This window comes from Fukomys damarensis, unplaced genomic scaffold (genome assembly GCF_012274545.1).
Source record: "Fukomys damarensis isolate Sample0158 unplaced genomic scaffold, DMR_v1.0_HiC HiC_scaffold_5, whole genome shotgun sequence".
NCBI lineage: Eukaryota > Metazoa > Chordata > Mammalia > Rodentia > Bathyergidae > Fukomys > Fukomys damarensis.
Window position 1 is genome coordinate 56,965,964 of NW_022900917.1, and position 22,396 is coordinate 56,988,359.

The following is a 22,396-nucleotide window of genomic DNA, read 5'->3' on the forward strand; positions in this document are numbered from 1 at the left end:
TGCCGTCTCCTGCACCAAGAAGGACATGCAGCCGGCTAAGCCAGGTGGCCCGCTGCCCGCTCTCCTCCTGCTGGCGCTGGCTCTGTCCCCGCAGGAGACCCAGGGACGACCGCGGGGGCTCAGAGCCTCGCGTGTGCCGGAGCCGAAGCCTTTGATTTTCCTTCCCGCGGCTGGGGCCGGCCTGGCTCCCAGTGCCTCCCGGAGCGCAGGTAAGCCCGGTGGACCCCATGCCATGGGTTACGTGAGCCTGGCGATTGCCAGATTACTTTTGGAGCTAAACGGGGTTTGGGAAGCTTGACCATCCCATCCTTGCAGAGTCCCTTTCTGGGGAAAGAGATGATGTTTTATTAGGTTTACCATAGTTGAGCTTAAATAACAAAAATTGGCTGGTAAAGAAGCCAATTTTCTTTGCCCCTTTCCTGGTACGGCAGGCCTCTTTGGAAAGGAACTAAGAAAATTGCTGGACGATCTGGGTTTTGGTCCCACGGGCTCGGGAAAGTGAACAGGTTATGCACCTGCCAGCTTCTCATTTCTGGGTCGTGTGTCTTTTTGAGAATTAAGTAGCACACTGGCCTGAGACACTTAAACATTTTTAGGAATGCCCTTTCCTTGTCCCTTCAAGCTGACCACAGGAATCAGGACCCTGACAGGGAAATCTGCTGGTTGTTGTGACAGATGGCAACTCGGACCTTTCCTGAGTCTGTTGTGAAGACCAAATGTTACCAGCTGCTTCCAAATCAATGCTGGACACTCACATTCCTGTTGCTTTGATGCCTACTTAGGGGAGGGGAATGAGGAGGGAGAAAAAGTTGACGCTATATAGGGGCTCTGAGACACTTTAAGTTAGAGAAGCCCTATGAATGAGGAGGAAATAAAGGAAAGCAGAGGAAAGGAGGCCAGGGGCAGCTGGGCTGTGTGTGGGGAGGGATACAAGACACAGGGCAGGAAGCAAGGTGGTGAGGAAGGACAACAGGCTACTCTGGGTGTTCAGGTCCACAGCAAAGGGGGCCAAGTGATAAAAGGGTCCATCATCAGGGCCACTGCATCCAACTTTGTGAGAGGACCAAGCTCCAGTGTGTCAGGATGCCCAGTACCTTCCACCTGGCTCTCACGGTAGCTCCAAAAGCCTCTTCTGCCTCCTACTTCTTAATATTGCTCTTATTTCATAATGTGATGACAAACACATATTCATTCACTCCACAGTCTTACTGAATGCTTGTCTTTATATCCAACCATCGTGTAGCGGGCTGGGGCTACTTAGGGCAGAGCTCTTTCCAGCACACCCAGGGTGTGTGTGGCAGGGAGCTGGTGCCACCTACATTGAATGAAAATGGAAAGCAGTGTTCTGTTCTGCAGGTGGATATGAAGCAGAAGAAGGTGGTGGGGAGGCATTGGGAGGCTTAGTGGGTGCGAGCAAGGTGCGAGGAAGACCCAGCCTGAGCCTTTCAGTCTGACTGGCAGGTGGAGTGCCCTCAGGAAGGGAACTGGGACAATAACCGGGCATGCCATGATAATGCCACACTGATCCAACACTTCCATTTACAGTTACTGTCAACCCAAATATTTATCTCAGAGCATGCAGTGTCCCTTTGGAATGAGAAAGGAGTGAGAGAAAGTCTCAAACAGCAACATTTATGGTAACACCTTAATGCAGACTCTGTTTCATCTAGATTTTAATAGATCTTCTCTCTTTGGTTAAAGGCAGCGAAGACTCACTGGCACTGCTGACAGAGAGAAGATGAAACCCTTTAGTTAAAGTTAACAGTGGCAATAATTGAAGTTGTGCAAAGCAAGATAGCCTGACAGAAAGTGACCTACAGGTCACTCAAGTCTCTTGCTTTCCGTGGCTGTGCATGGTGGTTTTGTCTTTTGATTATTGTACTCAGCTCCCCCGGGGAAGAAAAGGGTGGCTCATTACATTGGAGGTGAATTCTGGATAGAGAGAGTGCTTGGACAGGGATCAGGGACAAGCAAGACATCAATACAGAGAAGACAGAACCCATGGGGGTGTTCTCATGGGATATGCTCAGGAGGTGGCAAGTGTCACAGCTCATGCAAGAGGAAACATTTTTCACATCCCGGAGGCGAAGAACTCTCATCCTTGCTTTCAACATAATAAGCATCAACACCCAGCATAATATACTTGCCCCGGATTCTGAAATCCTTGCTGCTCATGCAGGTAGAAAAAAACAAACTCAGGCTCAGATTCTCCTACTATACTCACAACACAGATCCCTTCTGACATCAGAGGTGTGGGGTCTCCCCTCCCCCACATCAAACAAGCAGAGGCTACCAGCGGCTGGTCGTGTAATTCAGTTCAGTCTCACACCTACCTGGGGTGTGTGTGTGTGTGTGTGTGTGTGTGTGTATGTGTACGCGTGTGATCCCATAGGCCGAGAACTCAATCCTAAGACTACTCTCCCCTCCCCTCCCCTGCCTTTCAGGTGCCAGTCTTTTCTCTGTGCTTCTGAGTGACTATCAGTTGGGGATCTCACAGTCCACTCCTCGGGTTTGATTAATTTGCTAGAGTGGCTTATAGAACTCAGGGAAACACATTTACTGATGTATGATAAGTATTACAAAGGACACACAGATGGAGATACGCATAGATCGCAGCATAAAGAGCATGAGCTCCTCTGCTCTCTCTGAGCCCTCCACCTCCCGTAAGTGTCTGCACAGGGATCTCCGGGAGCTTTGTGTTTTGGGATTTTCATTGAGGAAGTTTCATTACATAGTTATGTGGGCCTGGGATTTAGCTCAGTGGTTCCGGTGCTTGCATCGCAAGTACAAGGGCTGGAGTTTGATCTCGGTGCCAAACAAACAAAATAATTGCATTTCATTACATAGACATGATTGATTACATCATTGGTCAGAGTGATCAATTTAACCTTCAGCCCTCCCCAGAGGGAGTCCTAACTCTCTACCCTGCCTCGATGATTTGAACCTACCTAGAGGCTAGTTGTTGCCAGTCAGTTCATTAATATGCAAAACAGGAGTATTTCAGAGATTCAAGGGATTTTAGGACTTGTACTGTACAACAACAAAAATATCTTTCACAGTATTATAACATGCAATTATGCATTCTCCCTTTTTAGCAGTTAGGCAACTTCGTCATATGCTGATGTAAGGCTGGAAGTGGAAGAGCTATTCTCAGTTAAACAAAAGCCTTTGGACCAGCAAGGACAGTATCTTTCTTGAACTGAAGAGGGTGAGTGGGTGGGACTGAGTGTACAGTTCCCAAGAGCACTGGTATTTTATCATGCTTGGCTCTCACTCTCTTATTCTCTCTCATTTGTTTTTTTTTTTTCTTCTTTTTTTTTTTTTTTTTTTTTTTTTTTTTTTTGGAGAGAGGATCTCACTATGCAGTTCAGCCTGGTCTTGAACTCAGGGTGATCCTCCTGTCTCAGCCTCCTGAGTACTGGGATTACAGGCATGCACCACCATGCCCTGCTGCTCTCCTTTCTCCTGTGACCCTCCTGTTCATCACACCTGCATTCACCCACTCATTTAGCCTTCAGGACACATTTGAGGTTGCTCTGATGGACCTAGAGTTATGAAGTTAACAACTGTGGTTGACTGTCATTCTTGAGAAGGTCAGTTCACCAAATAAATCCTTCAACAAATGTCTCAAATCTAGTTCTTCCTCTTCTTGTCCTTCCCTTTGCCGTGGTTCAAGCCCTCGTGAGAGTGTCACAGTGAACTAGATTGTCTTCCCAAATCTTAGTACCCTGGCCAATTCATCTTACTGGGGTAAGAATTAGAAATGGTGAGATTTCATAACCTTTACTCTCACCCTCGTATTCCTGAACTTTCCTCCCATTTTCTCTGATTATCCTGCCAACAGAAGGAAGCGCATACAGCCTGTTATTAGAAAGAGATACTCGGTACTCACCCACTGAAATACAGATGCAATCAGAAGGCTGTGAGATGGGGCACTGTGGGGTAAAAAAGTGGTTTGGATGAGTTTGAGAAGAGGTGGAAAGTGGGGAGGCAAGAGTGTAAGGAGGACTGCTGGGAAGTTTTAATGTGTAGTGTGTCCCCTGTGTAACCGCTTTCTTTTCAAGAGATTTCAGGAAATAGTTATACTTTTTCTGCAGACTTTCTAGAGTCAAATTTGTGTTTTCATGTAAAACTTTGCTGATACGTATGGAGTTTAAAGAGAAATGGTGAAGATCATTTTGGTGAGGTTATCCCGAGGAGTTACAAGTAAACATTCCTTATAAGTACTATTGGGCTGGTTCTTTCCTAGTCACAAGTCACAGTGGCTTCTCTTGAATTTCCAAGAAAGTTCTAACCCCACCTTTTCCGTTCTTTTTTCACCTCCTCTTTCTGCAGCTCTCCTGGGACTGCCCCTGTGCCCCTCAAGTCCTGTACCTGCTCCTCACAGATGCTGTTCTTTGTTCTGGAAGGTTCTTCTTTCATCTTTTTCTGTTGAAATTCTATCTATTTACCTAGGCCAGCGATGGTGAACCTTTTAGAGCTTTCAGTGATGATGAACAGCCCTCTGTGATACTCATGCCTACAAACTTTTTTCCTCTGATCTTGCATCTCATTGTCAGCACAGAAGACTTCTGCTACTTCAAAAGGCATGGGTGTGGGGATTCCTCCTCAAGCAAGCAGGCTGTTCTGCACGGAATATCAGTAAGGTGTCATCGAACCTACTTCAATCCTAACATTATCTACCTGGAGATAGGGCCATTCCCCACAGGAGGAGTGCCCAGTGCCCAACACTGCTCCTGTTTGAAACTCACTTGCCATGTCCAGGCCTCTGAAATGTCTCACCATCAAATGAGCATATTGTCAGCCTCTTCAGGACCAAAGGCAAATATATTTATTTGGGTCTAACTAGGATTTCAGTATGGAAAAACGGATTTCAATAATCTTGAAAATATACTATGAGATTTTACAACATGATATCTGTATTTATAGCTTTAAACCACCGGGGTTGGAAATTCCCTCACTTGTTAGTCAGGTGTTACTGTTGTCACTGGCAAATGTTATGCTGTGGTGTAAGAAGGGGATTGGGTGTGGACTTAGCCTCTAGGTAGTTTGGGGGAGGAGTCTATATACAGATGGCGCGCAGAGGTCAGCATCATTTTGGGAACCTGCAGTTTGGCCTGTGCGCAGGTCAGCCTGAATCCTGGTTCTGTGTGTGTGTGTGTGTGTGTGTGTGTGTGTGTGTGTGTGTGTGTAGAGGGTGGTTCTGGAGCTCAGTTCAAAGTTCTAGGTGTGAATATACCTGAGATTAGGGTAATAATGGCCTCCTGACTCCATTTTAAGTGTCCTGAACCAGTCCCACCCCATCTTGAGTTTCTTCTCTGATGTGACCAACTGGGTACAAACTGGGATCTCCATAATTCTTTTCACAGGTTCAAATTCTACGTTCAATTTGCTAGGGAAGTTAGTAGAACTCTGGGATCTACTGTGTTTGTTTGCCAGTTTATTATACAGGATATTACAAAGGATACAGATGAAGAGGGGCACAAGGGAAGGTGCGGGGAAAGGGGAATGCAGGGAGAGCCACACTCCATGAGCCTGTACTTGTACAGCTGCTGGATGCTCTCAGAACCCTGTCTGGGTTTCTCTTGAGGCTTTATTACATAGGTATGATTTATTAAATCACTGGCCGTTGGTGATCAACAGCAAGGAATGCTGCTTTGGTGTTTCTAGTAACCAGTCCCCATCTTGAAGCTACCTAGGGGCTGCCAGCACCCGGCCATCTCACTAGTATGAAATAAGATATGATGGCTGTGGAGCTCCCAAGGAGTTTAGGACTTGTATGCCAGGAAGGAGTGAGAGGAACAAATGTGTATTTCCCAATATTTCAGCCCTCTACCTGTGAGAAACCTCTGCAGTTATTTCCATGTTCAAACATGTCTGACCTCCACATATGCGATTGCACAGTTCTGATAAAATTTTTACAGAAACCCAGATGTATTTGAATACTGTTTGGAATTGGTAATAATGGGAATTTTATTTGTTCTGTGCAAGTCTTTTGCTATTCTATCTACCCACTTAGATAGTCATACCTGGTGAGTAACAGTTTCTCCCACATGGATAAAAGATAACAATTTTTGATGCTTTGCATGTTACCAAGGAAGGGGGTAGGTGGGTATTTTAATTTATGAAAAATTATATTTTATACATTTAAGTCATGCACCCTGAAGTTTTGATATTATGTACACATTAGGGAAATAATCACTGGAGCCAAACAAACATCAATCACATTTCATTTTAATATTTTAAAATATTTTATTTTAAGAATTACCTGAAGCTGTTTGTTTTATTGAAAACTGTTATCATGGGAAGAAGTGGAGGTGGGAAGGTCACGTGATTTTTTTTACCATGTGTATTTGACAGGTGCTATGACCATAAGTCTACCTGTGCTGTGATTATAAACACTCACTGTAAAATCCAAGGGTCTTAAACTCATGAGTTTCTACCCATTCACAGTGCTTCTGGCAGTAACTTTGCCTGCTTGCAGGCCAACTGCCAAGTAATGAACTTCTGTGCAGGAAGTTGACAGAATCACCCAGTGCTGCTTTTCCCTCTCAGGATAACATAGTCCTAGGGCACTACTTTCCAACCGCTATATTGGCTACCAAAACTGGGATTTAAAAAATTCCTTTTTAGTACATGTATGCAGTATGTAATTATTACATTCATAGTGGAGAGTTAGTATATGCACACAACACATCTTAATCCCTTTTTTCATCCTCTTTCCCTTCCCTCCTTCCTAACCTCCATCTCTTTCTTTGTACATGCATACTGTTTACATTCCTTGTGTGGAGTTGGTCTGTGTTCATGACACATCTTAATTCCTTTTTTAATCCCTCATCCCTTCCCACCTTTCCAACCTCCCTCCATCTCTTATTCTATTTCCCCTTTGAGAACCATCTAGCCTATCCTAGAGCAGTGGTTCTTAACATAAGTTTCATGGGACTACATGCAAGTTTTAGATGTGATTCTTGCACTTGGCCCTTGGTATAGTGTATCAGTGTGTGTGCACCCGGAAGGTCTGCATATCATTTTTGAACCACCTGATTTTTTTGTTTGTTTGTTTGTTTTTTGAGACAGGGTCTCACTATGTAGTTGAGACTGACCTGGAATTCACTATGTAGCCCAGGCTGGTCTCAAACTCACAGTGATCCTCCTGCCTCAGCCTCCCGAGCGCTGGGATTACAGGCATGCACTACCATGCCCGACCATTGAACCACCTGATTTTTAAATTGAGGAGTGTGGGAAAGAAAAGGGTGGTCAAAATCTTCTGCAAATTTTCTTCTATATAAAGATAGTTGCTCTAAAAAAAAAAAAGACAATTGCTGACCACCCTTCAGCCACATTCATTGTCTAAAATGACCACTCCTTTCTGCACCTACCACACGATAACCACATATTTCAGTGCATTTTGAAAAATAGTCTGTGAAGTAAGCTTCTTTGGCCTGCTGGTTTCAGAAACATGGCCATTAGCTTCCTTCTTGGAAAATCACTATATAAGCACCATGATGTTTGGCAGAAAAGGAAACTGTATGTAAATCACTATTATCCATGCTTTAAAAAAATTAGGATTTATTCAAAGTTCATGGGGTTAGGCTTTGAGGGTCCCACTTAGGGAAATGTTTCAGCCATTGCAGGTCAGTTGGCCTCCTTCAGCACCTAGTGGACACTAGGAAGATAAGGCTGGGCTTTAGTCAGGTATGGAAGAGAGAAGGAAAGGTAACGAAGAGGCAGAGAGGTGGTCAAGGTGGCTACAAAGGAGCCAGAAAAAACAGTGACACACCAACTGCCAGATGAAGAGATACACTGTTATCTAGTGGAAGAGTCAGTGTCTAGAGATAAGTTTGGTAAAAGGGCAAGTTACTCATCTAAAATTTAAAGGCTATTCTTGAAAAGTACATCTCCATTTGAATTATACAAAATCCATAACTGCTGTTCATTTTAATCATTTGTCTATCTAATTCATATGTGGTAGACTGTGTTTTCTCTGTGGACATAAGACTAATTACATAAGCCAACCTAAGAAATATTATCTTTATGAAGTGATAGTTACTTGTGCAAAGACAAAAACAATGAAAAAGTAAAGCCTCAAAAGATGATTATTTCTAGCCGATAGTTTAGTAAAAAGTATATTGATAGTATCAAATTGGATCTTGATCATTTCCATGATATAGGTCTCTTATAGAGACGGAACATGGGTTTAGGCTTATTGCAGCCTCAGACACGGTGTGCCTCTGGCTTCCATGTGCCGCAGCTGTACTGTGAGGAAAAGCCCATCGGGAGTGTGTGGAGTGCCTGGCAGGACTCTTGTTTTGCAGGTGCACAGGCTTGTGGCTTCTCGCTCACATGTCCTGCAATAGGACATGCATCTGAGTAATGGTGAGCCTGAAAAGATGAATGTCACCATGGCTGCATTTATTTATGAGAGATTTTCTGCTGTCAGAAGTTGTGCCTGTTGCAAGAAAAGAAAAACAATGTGCTTGTTGGGTAAGGGATACTATCTTTGTGTAACTTTTTCCTGTGACTGTCACTTGAATTTCTTTGCAATTTGAAAAGTCTTGCTTAAATAGGGCAAGATTTGTAGTTTTGAATTTTAAGTCTAAGGAATAAAAATGAATCACTACATTAAATAATTACTCATTAATACTACATTAATTAAGTGTTAAATAGCAAGTCCTTGAAAAGTTTTTCTATAGAGTGAAAATGAAAAAATAACTTAGAAAAAAGAAAAGAAACCTAACAGACTAGGTTTTGTAGATAATAAGTAGTAAACTGATTTATCTATATGCTGACAAATTCAATGTAGGTTCAGTTTTATTATTGTTGGTGATTTTATACATACATTCTTCTAAACCCATCTGTGTTCCACTTAGGATAAAACATTTCCTCTGACTCCTTATTCTGTTTCCCTATCTAATTAGGTATTTTCAATAACCTTGGAAACTTTTAACATTATGGTAATCAGGTTGTGTTAATCAATTTTCTGTTACTGTGAAATATGACAATCACCTTATAAAGAGAAAAGGTTTATTTTGGCTCATAGTTTTAGAGAGTTCAGTGCATGATTAATTGGCCCTATTGGTTTTGGGCCTGCGATGAGGCAGCATATCATGGCAGCAAGGTATGGAAAAACTGCTTACCTCATGGTGGAGGTAAAAAGGACAGGAAAAGGAAGAGGTTGAGGTCTCACTCTTTCTTTCAAGGGAACACCTCTGGACTCAGAAGACCTGCCACTAGATTTGACCTTTTAAAAGTTATACAGCTCCACAAATCCCCATGGGCTGGGGACCAGGACTTTAAAATATGGACTTTTGAGGGACACATTGAAATTGTAAAACATATAGTGATTAAATTACACATTTAAAAAATGTTCACAGTGGGATATTTTGAAGTAGGCTGGAAAATTCTTTCTGCTCAGCAAATTCCACTGCTTCATCTAGGAATCAAAGTATTTAGGAAATTTTGTTTTTGTAGAATAAGGATAAATAAAGCTTTCTTGTAACTACTGTTTGCATTGATGTTAGAGAATGTAAAAAAATATTAGATTACCATTCCTCCCCAGATCTACCATCACCCATGTTTAAAAATATACCTGGGGTTTGTTTCGTGCAGATACAGTGAGATACAGAGACATGAAAATGGTTGTCGTGATGGAAGGAGTTTGTTTTGATAGGCCCCTAGGAACAGGAGGCAGGACACATTCAGTTCCAGGGAGGCCAGGAAGAGAGAGAGCAGAGCTGGGACTTTTACTGGTAAGCAGGCATAGGATTGGTTAGTGTAACTGATTTCAGTGAACTCTGGTATGAAGGGCTGGCTGTCTCTAGTTGTCTTGTGTCTGGGTGTAGAGTGATTAAGGTAAGGGTACAATGGCTCCGAGTCTGAGAGCCCAGTAGATGATGTGTGGGGAGTGGAGTCTGGACTGACTGGTTGGAATCTGAAAGGCAAGTTTGCAGATGAGTCTTTTGCCATCTCTAATAGTTAACACAAGGAAGTCCATTCAGTCCATTCAGGGTCAGAAGGCTCTAAGATGTCAAATCACCAGAAATATAGAAAATAAAAAGTCATGATTAATGGAAAACCACAGAACAAGATTGACTTCCTTTGCCAATGCACCACCCTCATCTTCCATTTTCTCTTTCTGCCCATGGCACAACCTAGACTTCAGCTCACCCATGATGGGCATGAGACAGTGTTTATCATACCTGATATGCTGCTAGTCAGCTTCCTTTTACTATGACAAAATACCTGACACCAGCGGCCTAAAGGAGGAAATATTTATTTTGGCTCACAGGTTTAGAAGCTTCAGTCCATGTTGGCTCCATTACTTTGGGCCTGAGGCAGGGCAGAATATCATGGCAGAAGGGCATAGTGGAGGAAAGCTACTCATCTCGTGGCAGCTAGGAAGCAGAGATCAAAAAGAGAAAAAAGGAGGAGTCATGCACCAGATATGATCCCCAAGGTCATGCCCCAGGAACCTACTCCCTTCAGCTATGTACAACCTCCTCAATTTCCATTGCTTCCCAATACGTCACCAAGTCATGATCTCATCATTGGATTAATCTGATGAAGTTAGAGCCCTCATGCTGCAAGCACTAACTGAGAGCCTTACCACTGAACACAAGACTTTTGGCAAATCCAGTCTTCTGAGACTCAAGGGAAGCTCTCAGCCGTGAACCCCTATACAAATTAAAAGGCAGGTTATGTATTTCCAACATACAATGTCACAGAACAATACATATTTTATTCCAAAAGGGAAAATAAGAGTATAGAGAAGAAGAATAGGATCAAAGCAAGACCAAAGCCAACAGGGTGCACAGTAAGTCCTATAGCCCCACGTCCAGGTCACTTGGTGGAATGATGGGAGCTTCAAAGGTGTTGGGCAGCCCTGCAACCACGGCTTTGCAGTTTGCATTCCATGTGACTTGACTTCTAGGCTGGTTCTGCTCCCTGCCTGTGGCTTTCTTTGCCAAAAGTTACATGTTCTTGGCATCTCTAACTTCCTGGAATCTCTACCACAACTTTGGCCTCACGCTCGCTGGGCCATGTGTTACTCTCTCAGGGGCTGCCTGCTGGGATGCTCATTCTGTCACACACTGCCTGGCCTCCCAGGCCTATCTTTGAGACCTCAGTGGAACACTGTGTGATACCACACTCTTGCATTCTGCTTGCTTGCAAAACCAGCATCTTCTGGACAATGCCAAGGTCTGCAGCCAGGCCAGCTTGAGCAGTAGCCAGGCCTGCTTGGACCTCAGCTGCTGTGGCTTCTGGGTGACTTGAGGCTGAGCACAGTGAGATGAATCCTGGGGAAACAACATCTAGGAGGCCCTCAGTCAGCAGGATACCCCAGTGCTGTCTTCTTAAACCTAAGTTCTTCAAATGCATTCACACTATTATGCATTGGAGCCTGTGATAGGTAGGAGTCTGGCCGATTCCTGAGATGCCTTCAGGCATCCTTCCACAGTCCTCTCTTCTCTTCAGCATCATTAATCTTTTCAGCAGTCACATCTTCCTTGACCCTCCTTTTACACATGCTTCTTTTCTAGCCATACTGTAAGTTTTTCACATCTACCTGCTCTGCTCATTCTTCCCAATTCTTACTGTAAATCTGGCTAAATATAGCGAGCAATCCTACTGTTGAAATATTGACCTGCCTTGAAATTTCCTCTGTGAGATCAGCCTCGTGCAAAACTCAAAGCACAGACAAAATGTAGACAGATTATTTGCCAGAATGTGACAGTTTCCACCAGAGTCCTCATTCCCGCCTGAAACTTCCTGAGACTGCTCTTACTGTCAGCATTCTGCTCTTCGGACTCGCACTAGAATCATCCGTTGAACTCTGGCATTCTAAGGCTTTTATAGCCTGTGTCTCCAAACTTCCAAACTTCTCCTGCAAACCAGTTCCAGAGGCTATTGAGCCACATGATCAGATATAGCTACAGCAACAGTTCCGCTTCTCAGTATCAGGTTTTCATGTTGGCCAGATTTTGTTCCTGTGACAAAATAGCTGAGAGATAAGCTAAAGGAAAAAAGTTTCCTTTGGCTGCTGCTTTCAGAGGCTTCATTCAGTCAGCTTGCTTCGTTACCAGAAGGATGTGGTGGAGGAAAGCTGCTCTCTTAATGGCAGCCATGAGAGGAGAGAAAAATGCAGAGAGAGGGAGAGGGAAAAGGAGAGAGGGGAGGGAGGGAGACACAGACACTAAGGGTAAAATATAGTCCCCAGTGTCATGCTCCTGCGACTCACTCCCTTTAACTAGGCCCCACCCCCTCATATCCCACTCATCTATGAACGAACTCATCAATGGATCCGTGAGGTTATCACCTGCATAGTCCAATCACTTCCCTAAAACCCATCAGCTCACCTTTGAAGGGATGTTTTAGATCCAAGCCATGACCCCTGCACCTTGGATGCTTTGCCGCTGATGACCCCTTCCTGCCCTCTTCAAGTGATTCCTACATTTCCAGTTATTCTCACCTTGTTCCCCTGCTTCTCTTACCATTCTTTCTCCCCGAACTCCTTTTCTTCAGCCATCCTGGTGTCATTCTTATCCACTGATTTTTCACATTCAGAGTGTTCCCTTGCATAGTCATAGATATCTTTCTAGTCCAGTTGCCTCTGTAATGCTGATTCTGGAATGCATCTGTTTTCCTCTCCCTTCTTTGTTTTTTAAGTTCACATAACCACTCTGTGCTGAATATTCTCACTATAAAAATTTCAAACCCGACCTTTTGCCATATAACCTGTGCTTCTGCCTTCTAACCTGCTCTCTTCCTTTATTTTTGGACTCAGTAAAAGCAAGTTTTTGCTTCTTGGAGATTGTGTTTCTAGGCTGGAATGAATTTACTGCCAGATCAACAGCAGTCTGTGGACTCGAACTGGATCATTCTACTGATAAGTCTTCTAGCTGCCTAATCAAACTATATTAGCCCTGTATTCTGTGTTTTCTGCTTGACAGTTTTCTGGTGTTGTTTGTCATTCTTAATAATTGCACATAAAATGTCACCCCAATGTAAAACACTGTTTATGTTATTTGTTCTTGAAATGTTTTAGCATTTTTATAAAACTCTTTTTAAGGGATGAAAATCATAATTTTAAATCAGAAGGAGGATTAACTAAGTTAAACCAGTAACTGAATAAATCATTTCCATGATATCAGTCCACAAATGGTGAATGTTTTTGTAACACCTAATTTGTTCTGTGGTTTAAAACCAGAAAGAAATCTACTTTTCAGCATGATTTTGTATTTTTAAAAAAATTTTCTCAAGTCATTTAATATTTTGTCCTTTGGTAAACCTACAATATAACATGAGAATTTTGTTGTCATGTTTTCATAAGACTTGGAAGGAAGGGATGTTAGAGATATTTTGTCTGTCTAACTTGATATATAGGGGAGGAAGATTAGGGCCTCTTTGGCATTGTCTGGCTTGAAAGAGAATTTTGCTTCGGTTGAGAAGACAGAGCATAACTGTCAGATTTTAGGAGAGAACACTGCACAACTGGGACTGAGTGTGACTATGAAATAAGAATCGTGTAATAAGACTGTGTGCTGTAACTCAGATCACTTAAAGTTATTTTAATGTAGCCTTTATATCATTAAATATAATGTACATAACAAAAGTATTTTCTATCAAATACCATGTGCAATTTTAAAATAATTTAAACACTAGACGTATTAAAAATCAGATCATTCATTCATGTCATATATGCATTTCTTTTTTTTGGTACCTGGGATAGAACTTGGGACCTTGTGCTTGCGAGGCAGGTGGCAGAATCACTAAGCTAAATCCCTGGCCCTATATATATATTTCTTTGTTCTGTCTGAGGAGAAGGCCTAGAAGCCACCACACCTCAATAAGAAGGGGTCCATGTAAATAGGGAAGGGCGAAGCAGGTGACGGGAGGGCAGTGGTATGGGGAAAAAATAAGAACCAAGGTAAGTAATGTAAAGGTACAAGATCCCAATGATAAATGTAACTGTATTGTTTGCTTTGAATGTACCAATAAACTTAACAGGAAAAAAAATATAACAAGAGGCCCACCAAGGGCTTGGTTTTTAATTTCTTGCATTGTTTGCAAACAAGAAGAAACAGGACACCTTGGAGAAATTTCTGATACCAGAGCTCAGACAGAAAATAATACAAGGTGTATCTTGGAGTATTTAGTAAAGCCAGTCATGGAAAAAGTAGTAAGAATACAGAACAGTAGCAGTAGTAATACAATTACATAGTGATGAGTATAACAAAGTTTGCAGTAGCCCTCTGAAAGTTCCCAGTGGTCCAAACTGGAACATTTAAATAATAAGGTAGTGTTCAATAATAGCTCAGTGTATAAAATACATACCCATGAGTGCATATCATTATGAGTAAATCGTTTAGTAAATAAATTAACACCTGGGGTACATGAGTCAAATCCCCCCATGCAGACAAATTCTAAAATAATTCCTACAGCTACTATACCCTCAAGGACAGGAGGAACATAACTCCTAGTAGACAGCACAGCACAGTGACCTCTAACAAAAAGGAAGGTGATGGGAAGGGAGAACTTTTACAATGGAAACAAATACTACCTCAGCTAGGTAACCAAAGTCAAAACCACTGATCACAAATAACACTGACACTGTTCTCCTTTGATACAACATAAAGAAAATGACATTTTACCTGTGCGGTCCCTTCAAACTGGTAACACCAATCTAGTCATGAAGGGGAAAAAAAAGACAAATTCCAAATAAAGGATATTCTACAAAATACTGGACTGGGATTCCTTAAAACTGTCAAAGTCATCAAAAACAAAGTATGAGGAACTGTTATAGCCAAAAGAATGTTGGGAGATTTGACAAATGAAAAAAATAGGACATCAGGCACAAACTAGGGAAATCTGATACCTAATAAAATATGGACCTTTGTGAGTAATAATGTGTCAGTACAGGTTCATTAATTGCAAGAAATGTGCTGTACTAATAATAGGATGCTATTAAGATGCTAATAATATTAAGATGCTAATAATAGGCGAAAGTAGGTGTTGGGTACGTGAGATTATTTTCTATTACATAATTTTTCTGTATATTTGAAACTGCTCAATAATAAAAATAATTTAAAAAAACCTGTCTTGAAAGCAGTTGGAATCTTCCAAAAGCATTCTATTTTCAATATTAGGATATAAACTCTGTCTCTAAAACCTATTTGTGACAGGAAGTATAAGTACTCAATAATTCACTTTTTCAAAGTTACTTAGACAATTAGAAAAAAATCTAAATGTTACTGCAGCAACAAATTTTAAGCAATATAAATTACCTGGAGTGAGTGTTTCAAAACTGTTATGTGTTTTGAGAAGGTTTAGTTGAAATATTCTTTGCAGTTGGTTCTTAATGACTTGTATTAACAAACTGACCAGCTGATCACTTTTGCAAGGGATTTAACAAGGCTTCTACGTTTGTTTATGTAAAAGTTATGCATACGTTGAAATTTGGTAAGTTATATTTTTGATATCTTGGTTAAAACACAGAAATGATTTTGAACAAATTGTTGTGAAAGTAAATGATGTTGATGATACAAATAATAAAACCCAATTGTTAAGTAGATTCCGACTTGTGTATGTGTTGAATTACATTGCACCAAAAAGAAATATTGTTAACACCATGCCCTAGGGCCTCTGAATGTGGTAGTTAGTTAAAATAATGTCAGAATGTAGCAGAAGGGTCCTTAGTTCAGTATTTCTGGAATCCTTCATTCTGATGCCGCATGAAGATACACGGATGCAGGAGGAGCCCTGTCAAGATGAAGGCAGAGTGGGGCTAGGGCCAGAGAGCGCCAGGGAGTTCTAGAACCACAGGAAACTGAGAAGGCAAGGAAGGGTCCTTCCCTTGAGCCTTCACAGAGAGCATGGCCCTGCCCACATCGTGATCTCAGATTTCTAGCCTTCAGAATCACAAGGCAATAAGCATCTTGTGATGTAAGCCATCTGGTTTATGGAGTTTTGTTGTGGCAATCCTGGAAAACTAAATTGAGAAACATTTTTCCCTCAGAATCTATGCGGCATTTGTTCTGGACCCCCCTTCCAGATACCAAAATTCCCAGATGTTGAAATACTTTCACAACATGATTTAGTATTTGCATGTAACTTTGTGTACATCTGGATTACCTATAAAATCTAAGTCCATACAAATACAATAGAAACAGTTATTATATGGTACTGTTTAGAGAATAATGACCGGGAAAAAGTCTCTACATATTTAGCAATGATGCAGCCCCCCCCGCCAAAGTATATTCTATCCACGGTTGGTTGAATCCTTCAAGACACAGAACTAGTAGATTAGGAGCACTGACTATATGTCATTTATTTTCTTTTTTGCAGTATTGGATATTGAACCCAGGGCCTTTACGATGAGCTACATGGCTAGAAGACACCACACTTCAGTAACAACAAGCCCACAAAGGGCCTGGTCCTTAGTTTCTTGTATCTTTCCCTAATAAAAGGAACCTGGACTCTTTGGAGAAATCCCTGATAGTAGAGATAAGACAGAAAGTAATACAAGATGGGTCTTGGAGTATCTGGCAAAGCCAGATATAAAAATGTGATAAAAATATAGAACAATAGCAACAATAAATAACCTGATTGCACAGTGACAGGAGTCTATCAAAATTTGTATCTTATGAAATGCAAATTTATTTTCGGTTGATCAGTTTTTTACTGAAAAAATGAACACAAACTTATGTTTAAAAATTGAAAAATCTCTCTCTCAACTCTGAGCTCTCTTTCCTGGCCCCTTGCTGTTTTAGTTTAATACAAAGAAGAGAGTACTTTTGAGGAAATTTGTAATAGGAAGAGCCAAAATGTATATGACCGGGGCTTTATGGGCATATTATCCCAATAACAACTATTCAGCTCTGCATGCTATTGAAAAAGCAGCCACTGATAACACGTGAGCATTGTAATGGCTGTGTCCCAATAGCACTTTGTTTGTTAACATAGATGCAAGGGTACATGTGGCTCCTGAGTAGTTGTTTGCCAATCCAGGGCCGGACCAGTGCTGTCCTCAAACACATTTACTGCATTGTAAACATTTAAAATAGTCTTTGCATCCATTATTCCTTTCCCATAGTGGGCATCATGATCTTTAAATTTTTATTTTTAATGTTTATTTGTTAAAAGACTTTTGAACTGCACACTTCACTTTATTTTTTATCGTTTACATTTAATGTCTTCAACATGCTATTTTGATAAATGTATGTATAGTGAAATGGTTACTGTAGTGAAACGGTCAATCAACATATCCATCATCTCAGAGGTACTTGTTCATGCTAAGAACACCTAAAAATATATTCTCCTATCAACTACCCCACACACAATAGAATATTGTAAAACTATAATCCTCATGTTGTACCTCAAGTCTTTAACTCATTCTACATATCTGCAACTTTGTATACTTTGACCAATCTTCCTATTTTCTCCGTCCTTCATAATAATTTTAGTTTAAATGGAGCTTGACCATGTCATTCTCTTGCCCCAAACCCTTTGCCTCCTCACAGTCCCTGTCATTAAGCACAGTGCCTGTTAACTAGAGTGAGTGCAGGTCCGCCGACATCCTTGTCTTCCGTCTCTTGCCCACCTCCGCTCGCTCTCCCTCAGCCATCAAACCCTTGGAACACAGGCAGGTCTTCCTTTTGCCTCTTCTTGCTCAATTTTTGGAAATGAAATATACAAAACTAATTTATTGGTTGTTCATTACTTTGGGTATCAACTTAAATACCCTAATATCTCTTCCTTATCATGTCAGCTACCTTTTACTGCTTTACATTCCAGTACTGTACTATGGTAAAGATACAGTTTTCACATATAAGTTATGTGGCTTTCCACATAGTCAAATACAAGCACCATATTTGTTCATGAACTTTAAAATTATGATCATGAAGATAAAGTGGAGATCCACCCACGGCAAGTGTCTTACCTGTGGCAAGTGACACATGTTCACTTCCCTGTTACATGTCTGACATCCAAGCAGCCCTTCTATAATAAAAAGCATTGTAAGTTTAAATATACAACTCCTCCAAGATAATTTGAGTTTCAAATATTTTAGTAAGGTTTAAGGTTTTTCTTCTTCTAAATGAGTTATGTGTGCACCCAATTATTTTTGTAAATTGCACTTTCTGTACAGCATATTTTTAGTAAATGCCAGTTGAAGTCTGAGACACAGCTTGATTGTCAAATTCTATTTTATTTTAAGCTCAGTGCCTTTGGAGTGAGAGAGTCCCATGATCTGAAGTATATTTCAGTTCATTTGCTCTGGCTGCTTCAGGGGAAAAAGGATTACAAGGAGGAGGAGACAATGGATTAGGAGGCTGCTGCCAAAGCACAGTCACAGAAGTATGATGGCTTGGGCCAGCCTGTGCTAACAGAGGGAGACAGATGTGTGCAGGGCTGGGAAAAATTTTTGGAAGTGAAGTATGCAGAACTAATTTATTGGTTGGATGGGATGGTGAGGGAAAGAGGAAATCAGGTGTAACCTCTTGATGTTCAAACTGAGGTGGTGCCATTTATGATGGCAGGAGAATTTTGGGTGGGAGAACAGGTTTGGGGCAGCTAGGAAGTGAGATGTTTGGTCATGACTGTGTATGTCTGAGAGGTCTGTAAGTGCTCTGGCAAATCAAGCAGTGAGCTCTACTAGAGTTCTGGAGTCCCAGAGGATGGCCAGGGATGAGGAGAGAGATCTGAGATCAGCTCACAAACTGCCAGTGATCCAGCTGGTTAGTGCTTGTAATTTTGGCACATTAAGGATATTTTAAAAAATGGCAGTGCATTCTAGAAACTCTAAAGTCTTTTTTTTTTTTCAGAAATATTCCCAAGAGACTTGAACCTGAAAGACAAATTCATAAAGCACTTCACAGGTAAGCCCACAGTTTATTAGCAAGTCAGTTAAATAAAAAGATTAGGCGCAGAGTGCTGTTAGGCACTGATAATGTGAAGATGAATGTGTAGAAGAGGCTCAGTCTAGCGAGTTGCTACTCACATGATTCAGCTATAATGTAAATCAGATTGTGATAAATAAAAGAAGTATAAACAAAGCTTTAGGGATACACAGGAGGTGAATAATTTGGCCGAGAACCAGGAAAGGCTTACAGTGGACATGGTGTTCACATCAGCCTTTAAGGGTGAACAAGGTTTTGTCAAGGATGAGAGCAACATCTTGTTAGGAGGAATCCATTGAGCAAAGCGTGGTGGCTCACTGTGTGGTTAGGGGTAGGCCAGGTAGATGGCATGAACTGTGGTTGAATTTAGGTAAGGATACATTTGGCCAGGACACATTTATGGCTGGAAAGGTAGGTTAAAATCGTATTGTGTGTGATCTTAAATGGCACACTGAGGAATTTAGATAGTATTCCCAGCCAACAGGGGCAACAGAACTTTCTGGGCAGAGAAGAAACGGACTTGGATATACTTAGACATAGATGAGATGCTCTGTCAAGTTGCAGTTGTGAATCATATTCAAATCATCCCTTGCTCCAAGTTATAGAAAAATCACTACATTTTTATAAACAGTCTGCCCCTTACACTTACTGTTGCCGCACTCTTCCTAATCATTCCAGGTACCTTTTACTGCTTTACATTCCGGGACTGTACTGTAGGAAAGATACAATTTTCACATATAAGATGTGTGGCTTTCCACATATGGCTTTCCTGCATCATCAAATACAAGCACCATATTTGTTGATGAACTTTAAAATTGTGATCGTGAGGATTGAGTGACGATCCATCTGCCTCATGTGTAAGGATGCAAAGTATTACTGGCCAGTCTGAAGGCTGTCCTGCTTTTTCATTTGTTGGAGGTAGGCACCACGTGGAAGGATGAGAGTTTCAGTGGAGCCTGCCTTGGATTCACAGGGAGAGATGAGGAAAGCCTCAAGGTCATTCCTACCTTACGACAGCCTTGAACACTAAGACAACACACATCACTTTAATTAAAAAGTGAAATAAATGTCTCTTCCTGTCAAATAAAAAAACCTAGAGAACAAAATGGAAATCAATAATGTTTATTTTCTCACATCCACTTAATTTGCTCTCTACGGATTTTTTCTCTTCTATCTGGGGCTTTTCCATTTCCATTACTCTAAAGCATTCTACTGGAAATGAAGGTTCCATGATGTGAGACATTGAGAATGTGGAATGCATTTAGATTATTTTCCACAGATCACAATTCCCTCCCTCCTACAGAATCTGAGCGAGAGGAAGAGATCTCAAGCAAGTTCTTTTAAGGAAGGGTGTAAACTACAGTTATATTATATCATCCATAAAGTGCTAGCAATTTGTTTGGAAAACACGCCTGTGTTTATAATAAGCATTCTCTTCCTGTCTTCCAGGGCCAGTCACATTCTCAGCTGAATGTAGCAAACATTTCCATCGCCTCTATCACAATACCAGAGATTGCTCAATGCCAGCTTGTAAGTCACTTAGGCAGTTTAAAAAAATCCTTGTCCAGCAATAAATGTATGTAGTTTTAAGCTTCATCTGTCTTCAAATGGAACATAATAGACTAAACACTGCATGGGATACTATTTATAACACTGACAGTGCTTAAGATTTGTATGTGCTGTTAAAACTATAAGGAATAAAATCACATTCTACTTGGAAATATATCCAAATCTGAAAATAGCCAGATTTCCTTAAATACCAAAATGTTTGCCTGGATTGAAGCATTTTATCATTATTCAAATTCCTTGGCACAAATAAAGTACTCTCTCATATAAATGAAAAACCAAGAAGACTATGAAATGTAAGTCAAAATTCCCTCGTAAGTTATTTTAAAGTAAATATTTTTATATCATGTCATTTATAAACTGGGTACTGGATTTTTTTCTGAATAATGGTACATGTGTTATTCACAGTTTTCTCTAATGAATTCTTTTGGATACTTAAGTTACTGAAGTTAATAATAATTTCAAACATAATACTAAAGTGCTAATATTTAAAATGCCCAAATTATGATTGTGTGGAATAACTCAGTTGCCTGTTTTTAAATTCCTTTCCAGGCCTAAACTTTCCTTTTAAAGAAAATGAATTTTAAGTACTTTGTTACTTATCATCTGGCTTGTTCATCTTAAGAAATATTTAATTTTACTCAGAATGTTGAGTTAGGTTTGTTGCAATTCTTTTTCAAAAATAACTCATACTAAATGGCTAGGGAAACTGAAGCGCATTGGAGTCAAGGAAAAATCTCTAACTGAAAGCACAATGTGGTGGAGAAAGTGAAGGCTTTGGGACTCAATTGTGTACTAGCTATGAGATAAGCACCATTTTGAATCTCTTCTTTCATCTCTAAATGAAGAATAAAAATCACACTTTCTAGATTGTGTTATTGGGGGAAATCCATGAGAAATCCATGTTAAGCAGTTGATATATTAGGTGTTCATTAAATTGTAACTATTGCTAGATGAATTAGTGACAACTAACATGACTTTCCTGACATTATAACTACATACATAATTTATGTCTAAATGTTTTTCCTAGATTACAAAAGATGTGCCAGATTGCTAACAAGATTGTCAGTGAGTCCGCTGTGCTCACAGACCTAAAATGCTTACCCTGTGAGTGTATGTATTTATTTATTTTTATCCCATATAACACTATTTAATTTTTTTGGATTTTTTTGCTTTTTGTGTCTTTTTGTTTTTGTTTAGTAGTGCTGAGGATCAAATCTAGGGCCTCACACATGCTGAGCATGCATTCTACTACCAATGAGCTCCATCCTCAGCCCTAACAGTCTAACTCTCTTGAGAAAACTTTGAACAAAGTAGGAGAGTTGGAGGCTGATCTTGGCACTACCTAGCAAGCTTACTCTGTGGATTATTCACTCTGTGTTCAAGCTTGGTCTAAAGACACTGATTATTTTATTGAATGGATTTAAAATGTTCTTTTCAGTGATTGCCTTATGATAAAATAGATTTTTGGCACTCTTACTGGCTTTGAGTGATTAAAAAAGCTAATTTAACAGTTTTTGGTGCTATTCTGTTATTGTGTGGAAACATTATGCAGATAAACATTAGATGAACCAAAGGATTTATAGGTCTATCTTTTCTTAACTGGCTAGCAGATATAATAAAGAAGATAAAAATAGGTGTAAAAACTTTATATAGTGTAAGAAGCAGACAGAGATATTGGAAAAGTAGAAGAATAAAAGCCAAAAAATACATAATGATTAGGTAACCATCATCTGTTCTAGCTTATTACTTGACAAAAGAGGAATGATCAGTCAACATTTTTATTCTGGCTTAATTATCCTACGAGCCTTAGGAAAGTAAATTGTAAAAAAATCTTAATATAAATTATAACACTTATTTACAGAATCTATACAAAATATTGAAAAATACTAATCTCTTTACAGTGTGTGTGTGTGTGTGTGTGTGTGTGTGTG

General features: G+C 40.5%; 1 protein-coding gene across 1 annotated transcript in view; it reads left to right on the top strand.

The window, feature by feature from the left end:
• The first annotated feature begins 7 nt into the window (after positions 1-7).
• The window catches only part of Alkal1 (ALK and LTK ligand 1), a 24,601-nt gene continuing 2,212 nt past the window's right edge, over positions 8-22,396 (top strand). The window contains exons 1-4 of the mRNA XM_033759527.1: positions 8-209; positions 18,822-18,875; positions 20,346-20,426; positions 21,493-21,569. Of these exons, the coding sequence (XP_033615418.1) occupies positions 26-209; positions 18,822-18,875; positions 20,346-20,426; positions 21,493-21,557 (384 nt within the window). The 5' untranslated portion in view covers positions 8-25 and the 3' untranslated portion in view covers positions 21,558-21,569. The remainder of the gene's footprint in view (positions 210-18,821; positions 18,876-20,345; positions 20,427-21,492; positions 21,570-22,396) is intronic.